Source organism: Lissotriton vulgaris, unplaced genomic scaffold, assembly GCF_964263255.1.
Source record: "Lissotriton vulgaris unplaced genomic scaffold, aLisVul1.2 SCAFFOLD_291, whole genome shotgun sequence".
Lineage (NCBI taxonomy): Eukaryota > Metazoa > Chordata > Amphibia > Caudata > Salamandridae > Lissotriton > Lissotriton vulgaris.
Window position 1 is genome coordinate 1626857 of NW_028248508.1, and position 24120 is coordinate 1650976.

The 24120-nt window shown below is 43.6% G+C and overlaps 1 protein-coding gene across 2 annotated transcripts in view; it reads right to left on the reverse strand.

Annotated features, from left to right (window-relative positions):
- AGGF1 (angiogenic factor with G-patch and FHA domains 1) overlaps positions 1-14260 on the reverse strand; it is a 478374-nt gene extending 464114 nt beyond the window's left edge. Inside the window, exon 1 of one of the 2 annotated variants that reach the window (XM_086949991.1) lies at positions 13829-14260. In XM_086949991.1, the coding sequence (XP_086806117.1) occupies positions 13829-14104 (276 nt within the window). In that variant the 5' untranslated portion in view covers positions 14105-14260. The remainder of the gene's footprint in view (positions 1-13828) is intronic. The other variant, XM_086949990.1, reaches the window with a different exon arrangement.
- Between the last annotated feature and the right edge of the window lie 9860 nt (positions 14261-24120).

Sequence of the window (24120 nt, forward strand, 5' to 3'; positions counted from 1 at the left end):
AGAGGAGGGGCTGTCCCACCGCTCCTCTGGGACTGATGGAGGGGTGTTGCAGAGCTCAAAGGAGTGTAAGGAGATCACTTCCACTAGGGGGCGGGGGGTCAGATGGCAACCGAGCCCTGGTCCTATCCCTGCACGCCACTTAGACACTGGTTCAGCTGACCACATGAGAGACTACGGGAAATGGCAGCAGGAATGGAGGAGCAGTGGCAGGGGAGGGTCGGAGTTGTCTGCCTGGGCCCCTCCGCAGACCTATATCCTGGGTGTCACTCAATGTGCAATGCGCGTGCCAGAAGATGCGGGTGCGGTGATGGTGTCACTGCGGTGCTCATCTCAGTGCCACTCTGTGGATGCAGATGCGATGCTGGGACCAGCAGGTTTGGATGCAGGTCCGTGTAGGTGTGAGCTAGCGCGAGGGCTTGTAGTGCGGAAGTGCTGGTGCCAGGGGGCACAGCGTGGCTCTGCTCTCAGTGGGTATAGGGGAGTGTGGGGCCACTGGGTCCTGGTGTGGTGGTGTTCCAAGAGGGTGAAAGCGGACGAGGTATGCTGCCAGCGGAGGTTGCTGTGCTGCTGGTGCCAGTGGGTGAGGGTGTGCTGCTGGTGCCAGAGGGCGGGGATGTGATGCTGGTGCCAGTGGGCGAGGGTGCAGTGCTTCTACCACTGGGTGAGGGTGCGATGGTGATGCCACTGGGTGAGGGTGCGGTGCTGGCGCCAGTGGGTGAAGGTGAGGGTGCGGTGCTGATGCCACTTGGTGAGGCTGCGACACTGATGCCACTCGATGAGGGCGCTATGCTGGTGCTAGTGGGCGAGGGTGTGCTGCTGGTGCCAGTGGGCGAGGGTATGCTGCTGGTGCCAGTGGGTGAGGGACGGTGCTTGTGCCACTGAATGAGGGTGGGATGGTGATGCCACTGGGTGAGGGGGCGGTGTTTGTGCCACTGGGTGAGGGTGGGATGATGATGCCACTGGGTGAGGGACCGGGTGTGGTACTGGTGCCAGTGGAAGAGGATGTGATGCTGGTGCCATGGGCACAGGTGCGGTGATGGTGTTGTTGGGAGCATTCATGGTGCTGGTGTAAATGCAAGTGCACCTTCTGGGGAGCAGTAGTGCATGTTGGAGAGTAGGCACCTGCAAGAGAGAGAGAGAGCGAGAGAGAGCAGGTAAGGTGAAACAATGGCGTGACAAACAACCCCGTTGCAGGACTGAAGGCCTTCAGGCTCGGCTGGGATGGGGGCAATACGTCTAAATGTGGCCTGGCACACCCGGGCCCGGCCCTACTCCTAAATCTGGAACGAACCCGCCGGCGGGGGCATCTGTTAATATGGAGGCGTGGTCCTGGGAACCTGGGGTAGAAATATCTGCCCCCTGCCCCTCAGGTACTCTGGTCCCCGGCCCTTCTGGCACTGTGGTCCCCGGCCCCCTCCCACCGTGCGAGATGCTGCACCTGTGCGCTCAGGTGACCCCCATACCCCGGACCTCACTTTCTCCTCCTAATGAAGAGAAAGTGCAGCTTGGAATTCGCCGCGCTCCCCTGACATCCAAGGAATGCTGCTGCCTTCCCCGCACGATGACGGCTGTGGAGGAAGCGAGGGTGGGAACCATGGAGGGGAGGGGTGGTGGGAAAACTAGAGCGGCAGGAGGGAAAGATGGTAAAGAGGGAGCGATGGAGCTCGCAAACCGAGGAGAAGGAGTTGTGAACTAGGCGCTAGTACAACGCTTCTGAGCTTGGAGCTTAAAATCTTGGTTTTTAGTCCCAGTTCTGGCACTTGACTGAAAACCATGTGATTATTCGCACTCCACCTTATCTCCAGTTATCTAAAAAAGTAAACGTAAAATTTCAAAAATATTTGTCAAGTATACTTTTCGAATGTTATGCCCCACACACTCTCCTTTCTACAATCTGGTTTTGTTGAGGAAGTACATGGTCTTAAGTTTTCCTGCTACAATATAAAGCTTCTCTGCACAGGGTTCAGTCATCCATGGAACTTAGGTACCCACTAGTGTGTTCAAAAAAGTGTATGGCCCTAAATCACAAATTAGTGAAAGGCATTTGAAAAGGAGCTCCCCCTCCATCGTTTCCGCTGATAGAGGTAGCGTGGTGGAATCTGCAGATACCAAATTATGTTATGCCAATGGTGGGTCTTCCAGTGTCCACCCGCCTCCCCGCCCACCCCCATATCTCGGAGTGCCCCCGCAGCGCAGGATCTTGGCAGTGGAAGGAGCAAAAGCCCACAAACACAACGATAAACACAGCAGCGTAAAACACAAAGACACAGAGGAATACGGACAAACCAAGACAACAAAAACTGTGCTTACAGCAATGTCAAACCCAAACTCTAAGCAAGGACCTTAGAACTGCGTACACACGTGCAACGCATGCACGCACACGCGCGCAGTTGTCACATGAAGGCAAACAAAAAGCGGCACACAAACACGCAAGGACAGGCAGCAGCACACAGCGAGGGAGCCACTTCCAGGCAAACGAAGGAAAACATCCAGAAGCCTCCAGACACTTGAAGATATGAACAAGCACAGGCGCGCCATGAAAGAAAACAAACACGTGCACGCGACTCGCGCTAAAGAAGGAGGCAGCACGGGGAGGGAAGACAGGAGGGGGCATGCGCCCGTTTCCCGCCTGGGAACGAGCAGGGGCACCATATGTTTGCAAGTTAATTACAAACATATGGTGTCAAAGCTCGCTCCCACAAGGGAATCGCCAGACATGCACACGTTGCCATTAAAAGCAATGCAATGAATGCACGTTTTGGGCTGAAAAGGCGCATTGATGGCTAAAGGTCTTTCTCCTATGCAGCGTATGCGCGCTGCGTAGGTGAGACCTCACAAACAACTCCTCCCCCTCTCACAACAGATACAACAAATACAATAAATTACTCCTTCAGCCATGAGTCGAACCAGACTATTTAAAGCATGTTACAGTTACTCAATGTTGGAAAATAAATCCACTTACCAGAAGATACTGGCAAAATACTGGTCCATTTCCAACCTCACTTTCCCCAGGAAAATCACAGAAAGAGGTGTGACAAAACAACTTAAACATATGTGGAACTTAAACACATTCCTCAAGTCTGAATTCAAGACTGCAGGAAGCACTCAAACTGCCATAGTCAATGTTCTAAACCGCGGTCGAGAGAGTCCATTTTCCGCTCTCCCTGATATGCAAACCAACTATCAACTTGAACAGATAAGAGTTTTGGCCATGTCATACCTTACCTAGAGTAATTTCACCCAGGATGAGCTCGTGAGGATACTAGATGTAGGTTAGAAAAGGATGTAGGTTACAAAGATTACAGAACCAACCAGTCATAATGTGCATAAATCTTTGGAAGAAGTACTGCAGCAACCCCACATTTAAAACATCTCATTAGATTCATACAAACGTTAGAATGAAATTTAAGATTTGTGAACTGTTCATAAATTCTTCTGGAGCAACAGCCGATGATACCTGCTGAAACTGGGATGCTACTGTGTCTCAAACAGAAACATTCATTCTATGTCTGCCCATCTCATTAATCGACAATATCTCAGGAATGTGAAACCTATAAGCAGACCATGGTGTAAACAGACCCAGACTTTTGAATGCTCCTAATGCAATCAACGTGTTTATAGAAACACCTGAAAACTCTGCTATTTAAGCTTGATTTAACTGAACCCCATACGTAAGAGAGGTTTTGACTGCAGAACATCAGACACAATTACTCATCCTCCTTTCGTTCATTAAACTGTATTTCATTTCTAAACTATAATCACGCTGAAACAAACAGAGTAGCACGTTAAAAACAATCCAAAAAATGCACACATACATAAATAAAGCCTACATGATGCATGAATTCACGTATGGAACATACTCCTACAACATGTTGGAGCAAGACTCACTAGGGAGGAGGTGTGTTCCCAGAGACTTGCACCTTTCAGGAGAAAAAGGGCACGTTTTTGGTACTCATAGAAGGCAGCAGTGTGTGCCCTTCGCAGAATGCCATTGCTTGAATATGCCATTCTGTTATGTACCCAGGTTAGGCCTAGGATGCAAAGCTGCTCATTTCTTACGCAGTCCTCTTTTTCACAATAACATTTCTGCTGTGACCTTTTGCACATATTCGCGTGCATGACAATGTTGGATTCGTTTCTCTGAAACTATGTCTATTTACACATCTGGCTTCGCATAACATTATCACAAGATCTCGAACACCAAGTACAAGGCCTCTACGCACAAATGTACAAAACGGCATTCTATATTCATCCACAGGGCGACAGGGCTATCTACATATCTATAACATTGCAAATCTGTATGTACATCGCAAGGATGCTTTTTCTTATAAATAACAGCATCTCATAGACTAGAAGAGGATGCACTGCATCGAACAGCGAGGGTCCCTGCATGCTGAGACTTTAACAATGCAGTGGTGTGACATCTCTGTGAGGGGTGTCCAGTTTGTGATCAGAACGGGGTCATACATTCTCTTCCGCCAGGTAATGGGGTTGGATTGTACTTTGTGGGGATTCTCTGCATCACACACTCTAGGTACAAGCAGAGTAGGATTTGCACAGTAGGGGTACACCTGATTACAACCTTTTTTTTTATATGCCTGCATATATATGCAGTCTTAGCACCATGGTCGAACTATATCTACTATTTACTCTTTTGGTGCTTGTAATTACTTTCATCTGCTTCAGCGACTGATTATCGCAGCAATTGTATTTTATACAAGAACTAGCATCCCGCCCCGACGTTGTCCGGGTATGAATTGCTGCCAGCCAGTAGTATATTGTTTTGTAGGATTTCGTTTTGATAGCATTTCTTATCTGTGACAGGCCTGTGAAACACTGCGATTCACAGTGCACTGCTGATGCACTTAACAGTGCGCGTTCAGTAGTGTGTGAACTCGAGTTTTCCTACTTTATTTTTCCTTGCAATATTATATAGCGCGAACTCGACAACATGGCATGAGCACAATTTACATTACAGAAGAACACATTCATTTGTGGTAGGCACAGGGAGACAAAGCGATTTGCCTGGAATCACAGGATGTTGAGCTGATGCAGAGATTCGAACGTAGCTCCCCTGCTCTAAAGTTCGCAATTCTAGAACTTGTGGCAGGAGGTGTGTCTAAAAGTGTATGTCGGTGCTGGCCATCAATGAGAGAGACCTGTGCATTTTTCAAATGGGTGGTGAAAAAATATGTTGCTGGAGTGTGGGCCGCTGTGCCACCAATGTACTTACACTGGGAGGGTAAACACCCATTATTCCGCAACTTTCTTTCCGCATACCATCACTCCGCATACTTTCATTACGAAAGTACCATGACTCCGCAATGCCATTATAACGCATGGCATTACATTTTATATGCTTTTACCACGCATACATTTACAACGAAATTCGTTGTAAATGCATGAATGGTAAAAGCATGTTTTTTTAATGTTTGGATAAGGTAAGTATGGGTATATGGTTTGAGGTACTGATGTATATGTTTTGTGGTGTTTGGGTATTTTAAGGGTTCAGATATAGTTTTGGGTTATGAGGTACAGGGGTATTTTTAGGGTTCAGGGCTAGGTTTACGTTTTGTGTATAGGGGTATTTTTAGGGTTCAGGGGTAGGTTTGGGTTTTGGGGTACAGAGGTATTTTAAGGGTTCAGGGCTAGGTTTGGGTTTTGGGGTACAGGGGTATTTTTTGGGGTCAGGGCTAGGTTTGAGTTTTAGGGTACAGAGGTATTTTAGGGTTCAGGGGTAGGTTTGGGTTTTGGGGTACAGGGTTATTTTTAGGGTTCAGGGCTAGGTTTGGGTTTTGAGGTACAGGGGTATTTTTAGGGTTCAGGGGTAGGTTTGTGTTTAGGGGTATTTTAAGGGTTCAGGGCTAGGTTTGGGTTTTGGGGTACAGGGTTATTTTAAGGTTCAGGGGTAGGTTTGGGTTTTGGGGTACAGTGGTATTTTTAGGGGTCAGGGCTAGGGTTGGGTTTTGGGGTACAGGGGTATTTTTAGGGTTCAGGGGTAGGTTTGGGTTTTGAGGTACAGGGGTATTTATAGGGTTCAGGGCTAGGTTTGGGTTTTGGGGTACAGGGGTATTTTTAGGGTTTAGGGATAGGTTTGGGTTTTGGGGTACAGGGTATATTTATAGGGTTAAGATGGGTTAGTGTTTCAGGGTGTTGGGGTATTTTAAGGAGTAAGGGTGGGTTATGATTATGGGGTGCAGGGGTATTTAAAGGGAGCAGGGTGAGATTAGCACACGATATGAGACATGGCATGAAGGGCGGAACGTACCACATGCCCCCAGCGTTTGTCACGCCCCGAGCACACGCCCACAGCTCAATGCAGACACGCCCACAAGGGACTACTTTGCTGGCACGGTTCATTTACCTTTTAAATGGATATGGTGGGCGTCTGCATAGCCTATGTCCTTCTGCTGCAACTGCCCTTTCCAACGCTGTATTGGGTGTTGTGATTGGTGCTGTGGTTTCTGAGATTACCCGCCTCAAAGGTTTGGTCTCTCTCTTTATTATATTAGTATAGATAACGTTGGTTCAATTAATATATTGAAAACGTACCAATGTGTATTCTCTGTATATTTCTCAGAGAACTAAAGAACATGAGTGACTGAGCGGGAGGTTCTGATCTGTTACCACGTTCCCCGAGGTGTCAGGGTCGTCATGTTCAGTGGTTGCCAGAAACCATTCGCTCCTTGGTAGAGTTAGGGGGGTTTATGATGGCATTGTGAGCTAGCTGGTCTCAAGCCAACATATCCTATGGGGTGCTCGAAATCAGTCTAGGCAGCTCACCCAAAGTTTATGTTGAAAAACAAACACGCAGATCCTAGGGAATAGTGGAACTACACAACAGTTCTCCTTGAAAAGTAGCCTTTTATCTATTACTAGCCAAGATAGTTACCGCTCCTGAGTTTTTATATGACATTTCCAGCTTACAGCATCTGAAAAGAGGACTTTCCCAGAACAGGATGTGTTTCAATGGATTTCTTTCCCTATTTTCCATGCACAGCCTGTTCAGCTAACTTTTAGACATTGATTTCTTGCTTTTTTTTTTTTGCAGGATCCTAGGACTCATTTCTTCTAGAAGGTCTTATACTGGTTTGTTTCTCAAACCCAATTCATGCTTTTTTTATACATTCCTTTTCGACCACTGCATTAACAATCAACTACAACCAAAATTGACCAATATGGCCAAGTAGGTTTTTCTTGCCCTTTGTGATTTTATCCTCCTAATTATGACCCTTTTAAGCAGACATCTGATCCCGCTCACATGTATATTAAGTGCAGAGTGGCACTGTGGCTAGTGAGAAGAGTTGCTCTAAAAGGAGCAAGAATAGGTAATGATGTCTGCAAAATGGGCCATGAATGCAGATATCTTAGTAAAGCTAGATGATTCTCTCAACTCTTTTCCACCTCTTCAAGTGGGACTAGAGGAATATCAAAGAGTGACAGAGGTCAAAATTAACTGGCAGAAATCCCAGGTTTTGACTGTTGCCATGTCAAGGGAACAAGTTAGGATCTTGGAGAACCACTTACCATTTCAGAGGGCAGAAGATTTGATAACATATGTGGATATCCAAATAAAACTGGCTCCAGAACAGATAACCGCAGCAAACTATAAATCCCTGAAATCTGAGTACAATTGAATTGAGGGTAGAGGCTATAGAGATCCGCGCCAGATAAATGAAAAGTGTCTATATGTATTGTGGTAGTGCAAAGAACCTAGGAGAAGTCCCCTCTATGCTCCTTAACTAGGAAAGAAATCCTATACCAATATTACACACAAAAGGGATCAGCACTATTCAACAATTGTAACAAGCAATATCAGAATCACAGAAGCAGACAAGAAGATGTCCAGATCCCAGCGTTGAGTTCTTAAATGGATTTTTCTTTATCTTTATATTTGAGTTTTTTTTAAATCAGAAGACCATAGCTGACGCGTTTCGTCTCGTGAAGAGACTTCTTTATCCGTGATGGCAGGGCGTGTGCTCACCAGTTTCAAGTATGAAAAGATCCCTGAAATCTATTCAAAAGACGTTCAAACGTGGCATGTGGGGGGCTCTCTTGGCTGGGTGGTTAGCAGCCAACAAGATAATAAAACTCCCTAGAATACATTTCCTCTTAAGGCTATAACACTCCCTCAACCTGTCTCAGTGCTTAAGTCTCTAAAAAAGCCACTAACTATCAGGGCAGGGAAGCAGAGAATTGTCAGCAATAGACTGAGGATTCTGGTGTAAGCAGGTAGAATAGGCCTCCCAGTACACTGAAATAATGTTCCACTCTGATTCACAGCTGAATGGAAGACGTTTAAATTGGAGAAATATTCGTGTGTTTTTTAATCATCATAGCTGGGACGCTGATCTCAAAGATCCCCTGGCTTGCCACAAAACATTGCTCTTGCAGCCTACAGTCCTCTCCAGTCACAAGATCCACAATGAAGGTTTAGGACCAAACATGTGCAAAACATTGGACTATCCTCTGACTTCTTCCCACTAAAACCCTTTAGATTTAATACTGCATCTGCTCAAGCTCTTTGAAGCCATCCAATTGGAAAATGGTGAATGCAAAACTGAATGACTTCATTATTATCACGAAAGACACTGGGTCCTACAACACTTACCAAGACTGTACCCCAGTAACCCACTAGCTAAACTCTAGAAATGGCTTCTGATAAAGGAAAATAACAAAAAGCTGATCTTGGAGATATATTATATTTATAGACTCCAGATCGTTGAACATATGCCATACACACAGTGGAAAGGGGAACTGGGGTGCAAATTTCAAGTTCACAAATGAAGAATTGGAGAACAGTTTTCTTTAGGCACTATTCCTCTGCTGACTGCATGGCTTTGTTCAAAACCATGCTACATTGGTGTTTCACCCCAGCAAGCTCCACAGCACGTAGATCAGAAAGATACTGATAATGGTGCTAGGAGGCAGGTACACTGTCCCATATACTATGGAACTGCATAAAATTCAACAGAACTGAACAGTGGTCCTGCACATGGTTAAGGACGTTTGACATGACCATACCTAGGTTACCTGAAATTACCCAAATGGGGCTCAGCAAGAAGTAGACATACCCACAAAACTCCAAATGAGCCAGAAAAATATTGCTAGCATTGTGTTCAACTAGGCAAGCGAAGACAGCACACCAACCAGAGTATGATTATAATTCCTGAGTTTAGAAATTATATTATCTGTAGATTATTAGCAAACAGTTGTTGGGGGGAGTGGGTAGATAGTTGTTTTTTGACCAGGGCTGAACATAGCCCTTGCCTGCCATTGGATGTAGGAAATGTGTTTGTAAAAGCCAACCAGTAATTACAAAAAAAATGTGACTCCGAAACCACATCGTGCAGAACAGTACTGTACAGTACCGATGTATTATGTATCTCACTAAAGGACATGAATCATGTAAAACACACTTAGTGCAATCCAGTAGCACACTTCTGAATACTGAAAGGCTTCCTGAAATAAGTTTCTTTAAACAATCGATGATTGAAATAATAACTGTCATTAACTTTAGGAAACAAATTGCATTATTATTTGTTTAAAATAGGTTTATGTGGGATCTTTATTTTCAACTATACCCATCAACAGCATCTAGGCCAAATGACCACCTGTTTGGTACCTTGAAACAGCAATCGAGAAATCACACGTTAACATCTGTACAGGGTCTGGAGCTTTCCTAAATTCCATTGAGTATTTATCAACCTTTTTTAATTTGGAAGAAGTCGATTTGTCCTTGATGAAATCTGCAAACTTTGCAGGAGATGTTGCAAAACTCTATGTAAAAGGGAAACACCATTGTTTCATATTTACAGCTGACCTGGTTTATCTATTTCCATGTTTGGTGAATGGGAGCTCAACGTTTATAGCATTGCCTGCGCACAGCTGCTTCTCTTGGAAATCTAGCTCACAGTTTCTCAGAATCTGTATTTTTTTTCAGGGTTCTGTTACCAGAGGGGAGTACTTTTTTTCTTGTTCTTTCCCACATGGCATACCCTGGTGCAGCTGGTACTTTCTCCTTAACATTCATGAGCGGTTCACTTAGAACTAGAAATTCACATATGCACAAAAAATGAACTTTGACCCAATAGCCAGTCGCAGTAAATGTTGGAGGTGAACTGGACCATTAAGAAAGCCACATTACCTAGGCCCTCATTACCAGTGACTCTTAATTATTTTTAGAATTAATAAGAGCATGGGCAACCATTTTTCTAGTCGCTTAAGGAAGCAAATCAAAAAACTTTTAAAAGATTTAATGAGGGAGAAGCAGATTCCAGACACTGACAGAATTTGTGAAAGAAAGAATATATCACTGTCAATTTTTACCCATAGATTCCTAGCTACAGTCGCCTGGTCGCTGAGCAGGAGGGGAGGGGGTCGGGGTTGAGAGTTATAAAGATCATCAGACCTCCAATCCAGGGACGCGACATGTTTTTCTCCCAAAACAAAATAATTTCTTTTTTCTCCATGTTGCACTTCAGATGATTACAATTTATGTTTCATAACTTGGGTAAAACCATTCTTACAATTTTGTTCAGAATCGACTGAAATCTAATCCAAACACAATATCAATTGAATATTGGCTGCATATGAAATGGTGGTAATTCCAAAAGAAATGGTGGTAATTCCAAAAGATTCAATTAAATAAAAGCGGCACATATAAATGTTAATTCACATGTGGCTAAGGGATGAGCCCTGCGGGAGAGCATACTTTGGTGATTTTTCTCCAAAGAGAAATGAACAAATGTAAGCACCTGCTTCCTTTTAGCAAGGAAGAATTGAAGTTAAGACCAAGTCTGGCCACCAATTTCACTGTTGGCAAGACGAAGTAACAAAGCATGCGACAGTGTTCAATGCTGCTGACAAATCAAGGAAAATAATAACAGCATTCTAACCTTTATTCAGTGTGATCTTTACTGATTCAGACACTTCAGGGAGAGCTGATTTTGTTGAATGTCATGGTCTAAAGGCTGATTGCAAAGAATGCAACAGCTTAAACATTTATAAGTAATTCATTAATTGTGCATTTACTAGCGCTTCTAAAAGTTTTGAAGGTGAAGAGAGCAAAGAAATAGGTCTGAAAATTGATACAATATTGGGATCAGCAGAGGGCCTCTTCAGCAGAGGGTGGACCACGACCAATTTCAAAATCTCCAGCCCGTAGACCGATGTTAATAACCAATTTAAAGTAGGATTTATAATGTCAATTGCCTTCCTATGAATTGCCAGAGGGAGAGGTACTGGCAGGAGAGGCAGATTTACAGAGCTGAATAGAGCATTCAGATGGCTGGAAATAAATTGGTTGAGACTCAGCCAATGTGGTATTAGAATTGGGAAAGGTGGCCGCAAGAGAACCTTGTATCACCACTAACCTAGCATTATTATTTACAAACCCCAACTAAATCAATTGAAACAAAAAACCAGCATGTCGAAACATTAATGGGCTGATTTACTAACTTTTTGTCAATCTTTCAAACAACAGCTGTGCTAAACATGAAAAGGAACCTTTAATAAATCCATACTATTCAGATATTCTCCCAACCAAACAACGAGACTCAGCATGAGCCTTCTTCCCCACAACTTTGCCTGAACAATGTTGCATTTCTTCAGCTAGATTCATAAAGTGGTTTTTGACTAAGGATGGATTAACACCTTTGAGGTGTCTACAAAAATGTACCTGGCATGCGTAAATAGATTTACTTATAATTGTACACCATACTGGTGTGGAAATAAGTCCTACGCAGCAGGTGGGAAGTGTTTATTACAAGCTCTGATCAGCCTTGTGAGTATGGGCACGCCAACTACCATGGAGTTTATAAGCATCCACAAACTGCCTTTAAAACTTCCACTCTGGAAATGTTTGGAGATTTGCTTCAGCAAAAGGATACTGTAAGTCCCTGTGGGGAGTGGGAAGGGGAATGGGACCCTGAGGGTGTGGAGGAAGGTTTTTTTTCCAGTGCGCATAAAAGTCCACACTGTGGGAATTCCAGCATTTAAAATGTCACATGAATATCACATTTCCAAACTTACTACTCAAAAGGGTCAAGGATTCCCAAAAGTCAAACTTCTACATCTGTACATAGTAGAACATCTACAGGTGTAGATGTATATTTTTTTGTTTATCAGGCCCTTTAATTTTGCTTGCCCCAAAAGGTTATTTCCAACTTAAAAGAAATCATAGTTAAAATGCCTGGGTGCAAACTTTAAGAAAGGGAAGAGGACTCCATACCATTTACACAAAACACTGCCAGGGAATCTAAGTACAGAATTGGGCATGGAAGGGGGGGAGTGGGTTATTATAAGGCAGAAGTGATCTGTCTTGTTCTCACACTGCAGTAGCCTTCCAAATGAACCTTTTCTCACTCATCCTGGCATGTGCAAGTCTGGCTTGGGTTTTACGCATGACGTAAGTTTGACTCGCATTGGCTGGAGATCATCAGCTCAGAGAACCTATGGGAGCATAAAAAGAGTGTGGCCAAGAATCCCTGCCCAAAAATGGCCACAATAAACACAGGGCTAGTGGTAGACATCCGCACTAAGATTGTGTACGTTCTGCTTATTTCACCAACTGTTCCGCTGCTCTAGTTGTAAACACGCTTAGGTGATGTAAATGTACATCAGTAGGCAGTATTTCTATCTTGAAAAGGTTACGTATATCACTTCTCATGTCACCATTTAGACCTGTTCTCCAGTGACTACACCTTTTCAGAGCAAACAAGCACAGCACTGGAATGCACTTCTGGATTATTTGAGATAAAAACTGTGCCACCCCGAAATCACACACAACACAACCAACAGTACAACTTTGACAAAACATTTCACCTATATCCAACATGGAGCTAATGTGCCCTCCAGCGGGCTATCACAGTGCTCCCAATAACACGTCCTACCAAAATACACCAAGCACAAGCATTCACACAGCCAGCATCTCTAGTCTTAGACTATGTTAATCATGTGGAAAAGAGCATGTTACCCGCTTAAGCGGTTGATAAGCATTTGGTATATGTCCACTGGCATAAATCTCAGAAACCGAAAATCACACAGCCAAGGCTTACTGAGCTGAAAACTGCCCTCCAACCAGGAACAGGCAGCTTTGCAGAAAGTGCGTTATACAAATGCCATCAACATAATATTTGTCTCTATTACTTTCTCAGAGAAAGATATGCCTCCTCAAAAGTTCTTTGGAAACCACCCCTAAATTAGGTATGGGTATTTAAAAGAACATGCTTGGACATATGAAAAGGTGGAGGGCCCATGAATTTAGGTTGTTGTTATAAAACAAACAAAGTACATAATTTAGAGAAGCAAACATGTCGTACGTCATCTACTCTAAAATGCTTTAAATTGCAGATTCAAATGTGATAGCTAACACAATGTACTGCACAATGCCATTTGTTTAATCGATGCAAATATCTACTGTGGGGAAAGTAAACATTTCTGCTGCGGCCTTCTAAAAGCCTTAGATTATATATTGTAGTGTTGACGCATTAGTGACTGTGCCTCACACACTGTGCTTGGTGTTCAGGTATAATGGGCGTGCCTGTGGCTGATTTAGGTGCTGTGTAAATGGGATTATGCAATCATTGAGCTCCTTCCTCTGGCTGCGTTTCAGGTAGTTAAAAGCCCTGTTCTGAGTGTACTGAGTGTCACAACCCGAGCCTGGGGAACACCGATTATTATGTGTGTCCATGGAATGAACAGTCCCCATGGTCTGTGCCTGAAGACCACAGTGTGCATGCGAGAAAGCTTATGCTTTTCCGCCCAGTCGGTAACTGTATTAATTCAGCGCTTACTAGCCCGGACAAGGCATCTCTATCCGGTTCACCTGCTGCCGAAGGTCCTGGTTGTAGGTGTCAGCGATGCGCTCTTTTCGGAGGCTCTGGCTCAGAAGCTTCTCCAGCTGCTGCACCTGCGCCCTGCAGGCTTCGAGCTGCTCTTTAAGGCTGACCTCTTTGGCATCGGTGAGAGCGGGCCGCAGAAGAGAGACGTGTGTACGGTTCGGGTCCTGCTCCCTGTGTGGATCACCTGAAACAGGGGAGCTCGGAGGGGACGGCGAGGGGCTGCACTCTGTCACATAGAGGTCCGGCTGAGGGCTACCCATCCTGTCGGGGGGTCAGGGCAAGGCTCCCCGGCGTAAGATGCCCGGGGAGAGGAATTTCGGCTATCCCATGACAAAAGCAGCGAGCACCGGCAACAACAACCAGCGCACCTCCTTCATCAGAGAATCTACTTCCGGGTCAAAAGCGTCACGGAAGGCACGGCAGCCTGCACTGACAGTAAACGTTCGCAGCCGAGGCTGAAAGCCTTGATCAACTAGAACGCGCACTGCACAGTAAATGACCGAGACAACAAGCGCCGCATGGGTAACACGTGTAGTAGCAACACCAACATCGAAGGAGCGCACTGCATGTGTAATAAACAGATACAATATGGCACTCGTTTACGTAGCCAGTACGCCACAGATTTAGAAACAATAGATTACATACACTGCCTTTTTTATAACTTTGCCAAAGCGAATTTCTGGCGTTAGCTGGCAATCTTTGGGCTGTGTCAAAATACCAAATAGTGTTATAACATTTTGATAATGAGAAATGCTTAAAAATGAACGATTCTTGTTGTGTTTATTTTAAGGCCTCATTAAAATCATGCTAGAAAAGTGATTGTTTATGTTTTCTTATGTCGTTCTTATGAATTTACCATTTTTTTCGTACAATTTAATAATGTTATGTCTATTTTTTAAATTAGGATTTTGTGCTTTTTCTATGGAGGCTTTGGAAGTGTATTTATTTTCTCTGACTAACAAACGCCTCAAAGAATGTATGTTGTTCTTTATTTTGTTCTAAAATGCTGATTTATTTGTTTCCTTATTGCTGAAGTATCCTTTTATGATAGACTATTTCTTTCCATGAAGGATAGTGACAATTTTGTTTCAAACTAACATGGAATTGAGCTTGTGGATGTACAAATTAATATGTGCTCAGAGTTTCAACATGGTTCCTATTTCAGAGGTAGTTTACCATTCTATAAAGGAAACAAAAGTGGTTTGTCAGTGTTCTGAATGACTTGGACTGTAGAATGATCATATAATAATCACACCATGAATCCTAACCAATGAAAATGTGTAAACCGGTGAAGAAGATACATTTGAGGTTTTGACTTTGAAACAGTTCGAGGTATAATTACTCTGTGGAAAGAAACAAGAGACTGGTCTGGCTTTTCTGTCTTTGCGATAACTGTTATTGCTGCAAATGCTGCCTGCTGGCTGAATATTTCCTCTACATTTTTGAATTGACATGCTGTCGCTCCAAATCTTGATTCCCCTGAATGGAACTATCCTGATTATCTGTCATTGCACATCATCGGCTGGTGATGTTGCACAGGCTATACATTTTGACTGAAGGGTTGCCTATTTACAGACATGGCTCGATGTGCATTAGTCTCATTGATCAAGGTTCGTATGAAATCTCGAATCGCCTTCTGAATTTGTAAATAATATTTTTTCTTTTTGTCTCTCTCTCTCTCTCTCTCTCTCTCTCTCTCTCTGTCCTCACACCAGTTGTTGATTTTGTGATGTATTTGACCTTATTACATTTTATTGTGATTTTACCTGTATTCATTAATTTAACCAAAGTACTGATGTTCTAATGTATTTTGTGTATTGACCATTCATTCATTCATAATTCATTCATTCATAATCTTTATTTCGGCACTGTTTGAGCCAGAAAAGATACACAAATCAACTGAACATGATAAAATTAACTAATACAATACATTTTCAATAAATGAGGAAGCGGATACGGTTGTGTAGTACAGTGCTGGAGGGGAGTAATTGTTAAACAAAAGATCCATAAATATTTAAAAAGCATATGCATACACTAGTACATCATGGCAACATTTAAAAACCAAGACAAACAAAAAGGATATTAAAAGTGAACAAAGGAACAGATAAGGTTAAAATACAGATAGATTCCCTACATTTCAATCTTACAATTTGAAACCTTTCTTATTGCGAACTAAATTAATGGAAAGAAGAAATCTACTCATACTAAATACAATTGTTCTTCTAGTATCTGATTTAATAATTCTCAGAGCCTCCTTACATGATCTAATGCCAAGAAGGCTAGATAGAGGCTTAATCCATTTTCTCCTGGCTGTCACATACGCAGGGCAAAAGAAAAGGATATGCTGATCTTCCTCCTTGGAATTGTCCTGGCACATAGTACAAAGGTCACTTAACATTGAGTCCTTTTGCCCTGCTTTACCCTCCCTGGACCATCTGGCCAAAGTTGAATTAATCATAAGGTTACCATACCTCAGTTTCATAAATAAACATTTGGCTAGGGGATATACGATCTCATCAAGGAAATTCTCGAAACTGGGACTGTCCTTGAAGATCAGAAAGTTATTTGTTAGTGTTCCACCTCTATGCTCGTTAGTCATGGAGTACTCGATATAGCCCCAGAAGGCAGTCTTCACCAGTTTTTTAGAGTTTTGGGATAAGTTTTCTGGTTCATCCCAAAACTGGGGCAGGCCGATTTTTATAAACCAAAAACGAACATGTTTAAGCCAGGCATTGGAATTTAACACATCCAGACTCATGAATTCTTTTAAACCATTCTTATAGTCTATGAGTTCTGGTGTGGTACAGAGCCTCACCCAAAAAGTTAGGGGGCGTAGAATAGTGTAATGATCTGTTCGTCCGACATTAAGGTCCAGCATTAATGGCACTAGGGGAGTGCCATTTGGCATCTTCATGAGGCTTCTCAAAAATTTATTTTCATTGATTATGAAGGCATTCTTGGACCTTGGCCCCCAAATTTCAGCCCCATACAATGCTGCAGGCTGGGCCTTGAACTTAAATATCTCCAATGCTGGCGAAACGGCTTTGCTAGAGCTTGTGCCATGCTTTTTCGAAATGGGTATAGTATTTTGCGTGAATATCAGTTTACTCTTCTCTATTTGGGTCTTCCATGAGAATTTAGAATCGAGGGAAACCCACAAATAAGAGAAGTTCTGAACAGATTCTAATTTTTGACCATTTAGTACCAGATTCCCCTTTTGGGATTTGTGGGTATTTAGGGCCATGCACTTCGTTTTTTTTGCATTTATCTCTAATTCCTTTTTATTACAATACTGGTGGAATGAATGTAATAGTGCCTGAAGACCTCTAGAAGTTTGAGAGATTAATATGGTATCATCCGCGAATAATAGCGCGGATACCCTCTCACTATTCAGTTTTGGGAAGTCATTGTTACAGGCTGCCAAATGAGTAGGGATATCATTCACAAACAATGAAAATAGCATGGGGACCAGCACGCAACCCTGGTGAACCCCGCGCTCAATTGGTATGTTCTGTGATAGTTACCCATTTGCTCCCCATCGTACATTTGCGTAATTCTTCGCGTGCAGCCCTATTATCTGGCGAAGCAGGCAGGCTGGCAACCCTTGTGAGTGTAGAGATTCCCATAGAAGATCTTGTGATACTAAATCGAACACCGCTCTAAGGTCTACAAACGCGACGTAGAGATGCCCCTTTCTTATGTGCACGTACTTCCAATAGAGGCAGTAAAGTCTAAAGACTTGATCTACGGTGCTTACTTTGTTTCTAAACCCTGCTTGAAACTTAGTAAGCACCAAACTGTCTTCCATCCACAAATTCGCTCTGGCTAAAATATGCCTAGAATAGATTTTTTGCAGAATGTCCAATAGGCTAATTGGGCGATAATTTGATGGATCTAACCGATCACCCTTTTTAAAAATTAAAACAATCTCCGCATCCCTCCAGCTATTTGGAAGATCAACCCCGGACCCCAATGTATTACACAGATAGTTTATATAAGGCGCCCAAACGCTTAACTCATGTTTATAGAGGTCGCCAGGAACTTTGTCTAGGCCTGGTGCTTTGCCGTTTTTAACAGCATTGATGGCCATTTCGGTTTCCTCTATACTAAATTCCAGTCTGATTTCGCAAGGAGTGAGGCATGGGGCATCCTCACCAGCAACGTCTACAGAGTCAGGTTTTTTAAATAGAGTGGTAAAATGGTTAACCCAAGTAAGCTCATCAAGGAATACATCTTTAGCTACTCTTCCTGCATGGTTTCCATTTGCCAGCAGTCTCCAAAACCCAACATTGTCCTTAGTCTTAGCTGCTACCAGCAAATCAGCCCAACATGCTTCTTCCCAGGCTTTTTTCGCAACCTCTTGGGTATGTTTATATTTTTTCCTCGCCAACCTAATTTCGACTGGGGTTTTAGTTTTTACTACCAACAGGAGACTTGCCTTTGCTTGGCAACACATTTTGCCATACCATGGCTTACTATGGGATAAATTGTTTAACTTTTGATGGTTCTTTTTTGGCATTTTGGTTACCATTAATTTTAATGTTTTGAAGAACTCATTATGTAAATTAATGAAGGTAGAAGGGTTGTCCGCCTCCGATAATACGTTTACATGGGAAGAGAACGTATTAGCTAGAAGTAAATAGATTTCCGCCAAGAATTCACCACGCTCCAATATATGGGACCATTTTAAAGTACGCCTATTGTTGCTCACCAGTATTTCGTCACAAATACCGGTTTGGGCGTTTATTAGATTGTCAGTACCAGCCCCGTTAAGTAAACCTGGATCGAATAATAGGTCCAGTGGGCGATGGTCGCTCTCTGATCTGTCTTTGACCTCTAAGTCGATCATGTCTTGCCAAATGTCCAAAGAACAATTATAAAGTCAAGATTGCTTTTTGAATTGTTTCTTACAAAAGTTGGTCTTTTTGATAAATCTGCCGGAAGGCGGCCATTACATGCCCTTAGGCCGTGTTCAGCAGACAACTTCATTATTTGGACAGCCAAGACTGAGCAATGCACCGGATCTATGTTCTCTAATAAGGGAATGTTATTCGCTCTGTCTTCCTCATCAAATACATCACCCAGACCCAGGATTGGTTCGTAGCTGCAGTTCAAGTCCCCCGCTATTATTACTGATTGTTTGTCTACCATTCTATTTAGGAAAGTGTCCAGTTTCCCCAGGGTTATTGACTCTTTCGATAGAGCGGAGGGTCTATTATAGACATTAATTAGGTAAAGCTCCTTCCCGTCACATATAGTGACTTTTAATGCCCATATATCCATGGAATTGGTATCCATTACTTCAACCTGGATTTTCAAAGTTACTTTTACCCAGATGATGAGACCACCCGAGGGCCTGCCACTTACAGAAGGTATTGCATTGATCCCAAATGTCTTGTAGCCTACTCTATGAGGGGTGCTAAGTAACCATGTTTCCTGCAGAAAGCAAAGTGCACTTGATTCAATATAGTTGGACCAATCAGGATCTCTCAAATTTTTGGTTAGCCCAGCTATATTCCAAGATATTAATTTCATATTTGGAACAAAACTCTTGAAGTTGTACATTTGCTCCTGGGTTAGAGGGTCATTCTTCGTACATGTGGGGTACAGGTACTAGGCATATATCTGAACTCCCTAGCAGCATTCGTCTGTCCAGGTCTTGGTCGGTACCAACAACTGTGACTCCCTGGGCACAGTCAAGCCCCAACTTGCCCCCACCAAAATCAATGTTGACATTTCCTACTTTTTCCAATAAACTGCAACAGTTAAGGTTGTCTTGGCCGCGGTTATCCACTTCATCCCTTCCTATTCTTAAAACATGGGTAGTCATGGAGTTTTGGATGCGCGACCCCTCACTAGTGCCAGTTGTGTTGTCCCTAATCCGCTGCAGTCAATCCACCATTCCTAGACAGGTGAACCTATTGGTTGTGGGTACCCCTTCCCAGCTATTGGTATATCTATGGCCCCCATGTTCCACCCCGCCCCATGCATGGTATGTGACCCTGGTCCAATTCCCTCCACAATCAGATCGATCCTCGGGCGGGTAGAAATATGAGAGCGTTCTCGTTTCTATGGCAGCCCTGTTATTTTGGGGTCTCCATGCACAGATATAGTCCACCGTTCGTGTGTCCTCAAAATTTACTACCACGCAATCCCCGTGGGGTGTTTTTCTATTATATCCCACCCAGGACACCCTTCATACCATTAGGATTTTACTCATCAAGTGTGGTGGTAGGGGTCTGTTGGTATAAAGCTAATATGATACTTTGTTTTTTAATGCACAAAAGGATTCCTCAATTCGATTGCTCAGTTCCGGGACCCTTGTCAATACCACTACATATGGGCAGACTTCTGGAGGTAAATTAATGGTGAGACCGCCCTTTGGTACCCTCCCTATCAAATGCTTTCTTGGGTTTGGAGTATTAATATTGGAGCTAGTCATTTCTTGTCTAAGGTGGTCGTTAGTTACAGGGGATTTTTCTAACGATTTCATCACTGATGCCTGTAAGGGGCTTATGTTTGGTCTTTGTGTCAATGGCAGGGGTACAATACCCAAAGGTTCTTTACGTAGTGCTTTTTCTACCCTGAGACTTGACAAAGTAATTATGCTCTTTTCCAATTCGAGGAGCTGATTTTCAATACGTAGTAGTTTAGTTTCCAGGAGTGTTAGAAGAATTTTAAGCATCTTCCCCAGATTGTTTAGTAGTGGACCAGCCACTTCGTCCATTATACCTGAATTAATGGCTTCAGCATCGTCTACAGCTCTAGTGACTAGAGTTTCATTCAATGTGTCTGACTGCAGTGCATCCTGCCCAATCTGCATAACATGCCCTTGATCTTCCCCTTGCTTGCTTGATATGTCGCTAATGCCCCGAGCTTTGGCTACCTTAGGTTTTCTGCCACCTGTGACTGTGGTGTTAGCGCGTTTTCTTTTCAGTATGGCGCCCTCCCTACGCTCCCGCAGTTGCCTAGTATTTGATTCTTCCTGAACTTCAACCTCTGTGATTTCCAGAGGATCCTCCAATAAAGTAAGGGGTAAAGGGTCAGTTAGAGACTGCGTTTGTAGTTGCAATAATGCGTTAGGCATACTGTGCATGACTGGTTTAGTCTCTATAAGATTCGATCTATCAATGTGTTCAGGGGTGCGTGCAGTTGCAATATGGCCCTTAGATGATCTTTTGGCCATAGCTATGTCCTGCGACACCCTTCGCTCCATTAGGCTAAATCCTTGGTCTATTACCGAATTGGCCCTTATTATAAAATTGTCTAGTGTGCCTGTTAACTGGAGCCCTCCCAATGTGGCCTTGCTCCTGCTCTCGCGTGTGGACATCCTTTAAGAACAGGGGTATAAACACTAAATACTGGATTGCAATAAATTACAACAACATACATACAGTTCCAAGCTAGCAGGGAAAAGAGGGGTGGTCCGGTCCAGTCTTGAGCGGCCTTGAATGGGCTTAAACGGGCCCGCGATTGGCCCGGGCTTCGCCCGGCGCGCGTCCCGCATAATGCGGATGTGGGCATTTCTTTTAGGAGGAGGTGTGGGCGGGAAGAGGGCCCAGGTGCGGCAGGTCACGCGCCGCAAAGCCCACTGGTCCTCGCAGTCCCGCACAGACGTTAGCCCCAAGTCGGCAAGTTCAGGCAAAGCAGGTGAGGAGAATGTCCCCGAGCAGCTGGCAAGCAAAGGTATCCCAACTCTTAAAGTCTACAACTGCGAGCGGCACCGAAGTTTAGATAAAAGTACCTTGATAAATATACTGAGTTTGCCCATTTAATGAATGTTTTATTTTGATATTGTTATTGTTAAACTGATGTTTGCTTAGGCATGTTCTTCATTATAGGTCCTCCTGAGGATAATTCATCAGTTTCTATTTATTTGAGTCCCTATTAGCTCCTATAAAGAGCTATTGGAGGACCCCATAAGTGTGTAAGTGGTTGTAGAGTTTCTATGGGCCCAAACTCTTTTTTGCATAATAGATTTATTTTGAAGTTTGGTTCATGGTTTATTGGATGACATTGTGACTGTATAAAATATTTACGCCGCTTCCGTTGGATCAATAGTTTACTGCAGAGATTCTTATGTTCCCTGCCGGTTACAACATGCAATCCAGTTATATAGTTTAATGAGTTATGCACCTGCATGAAAGGGCTGCAGAACCCTCACATTTCCAAGTCCATGCATGATCAGCTCATCTAGAACAAGATTTTGCTCTGTAATCTGGGCACTTGTCCTGTTTCTGTCATAAAAAAATCAGGACTACAAATTCCAGGGTGTAAAGAAAAAGTTGAGCTGGTTGCGCAACATTGCATGGATCTGGTAAACCTGAGAGCTCTTTAGTTATATGTAGCCTTCTGGGCTCAATTCTAGAGCTGTGAAGGTTTTCTTTCCACAGATAAGAGAATTCTTTATTGCATGATTAATAAAAACGATTGCAATGAAATACATGTTAAGCACCAATGCAACAACACAGAGAACCAGATCATCGTTACCAAAAAGAGTAAATAAAATCAATTAAATGGATTAAGAAAACTTGTTTAAGATCAAGGAAAGATGGTTTAAAGAGAGTAAATCAACCATTAAACAAAAAACATTAAAAAAAGAGAAAAAGCACAGAAACGTTTGTTCACTGCTGCAAAGATTTGGAATTCACTTCCCCAGGCCCTGCGAGGGAACAACAATCTTCTGGTCTTCCGTAAACTTTTAAAAACCCATCTGTTTGGAACGCTTTTATAGCACTGCGGACTGACCCCACTCTGCTCTTCATTTCACTCAGCCAGGGCCGGCTCTAGGCACATGGTGGCCCTGGGCAGGGAGCGTAGGTAGGGGGCCCGGAAGAGGGGGTCCGGGCGGGGCGGAGCGCGCAGGCCAGTAAAGAGGGGAGGGGGTCAGGGAGTTTAGAAGTGGAACAGAGCCGGAGGCCGCCAAATCCCTGCCAGGGGCCACCACGCAAATATGTATCCATCCTCAGAGGATTAATATATTAAGGATATATATTGGCGTGGTGGCCCCTGGGGTTTGGTGGCCCTGTGCAGGTGCACAGCTTGCACATGCCTAGAGCCGGCCCTGACTCAGCGCTACGAGGCCTCCGGGTAGTTAGGCGCTATAGACATACATTTTCATTCAATTTTCATTCATTCAACCCTAATGGTGAAGAGGTTGAGATTATAAAATCTGCTTCAGCAGGACCAAATAAGGGATGCTTGTAGTGTTGTCTGATTCGAACTTTGGATTTGGATACAGAATCACACTGGCCTAAAGCCAAATTGGCTTGTTGGGAGGACTGAGACGGTACCTTCTGAGATTAAAGTGCTTGTGCTTTCGCCATGGCCGGTTGCAGTCAAAATTAGTTACTGAGAATGGTGTCTTTTGGAGTTAAAGTGCAAGTGCTTTCACCATGGTAATTTTCTCTTCCCCGTCTTTTGTTCTGTTTCAACAATGAGAACATTCTTTGAGTAATAATTAACATGTGCTGTTAAGTGATATGGGTATGAGATAACCTACATATAGAGCCAGATACACCTAGCATTAATGCAGGGCATGCATAGACCTAGATCACTTACATAGAGCGCTCTACAAAGTCAACAAACACTTCAAAATATCAATCCCTTAGCAGTTTGTGAAGTTACCCACTGAGTGTGTACGTTTACTCTGATTTGAGTCTTTCTGAGTCTCATCAAGGGGCTGGATTCCACTTGTGACCCTTTGACAAAAAGTTGCTGAATACCCTTTAAGTGAGACATTTGTGCATTGCCACCTGTAAATTAAAGTAGGAGCCCCCCTCAGCCCCTGCATGCTGCTGCTCCACAAATAAAACACACTAAAGGTGTGGGTTCTGTTGCATGTGCCCTAGTGTCATGCAGGTGCAACAGGGTACAGTAGTCAGTATGATTCACTTGGGGTGGCCTGTATCTGCTCAAAATAACTGCTAGATCCAGGATACACCTAGGTGATCCTCTATTCAAATGCTTACCTTACAGTAGCTCATGTGTACGCACCTGTAGCTGTTTCTGAATGGGGTGTAACACTTACTTAATGAATTAAACAAGCATCAACAAAATGAAGCAGACTGAAGCTGATCATGGGCAGGGAACACAGTGCTGACCCCACTTGCCCAAGGATCTTTTGTGGGGAGAGCCGCTGTGCCCTGCAATATCTACATCTGTCACCACTGAGGACTTCCAGTCCCAGGATTCCCTGCACCCTCACACCTAAGCACTGTTGTCAGTGCTATAACAGGTGCGCTGTGGTCTCTAAGCGCACGACATTCCTTGGTGA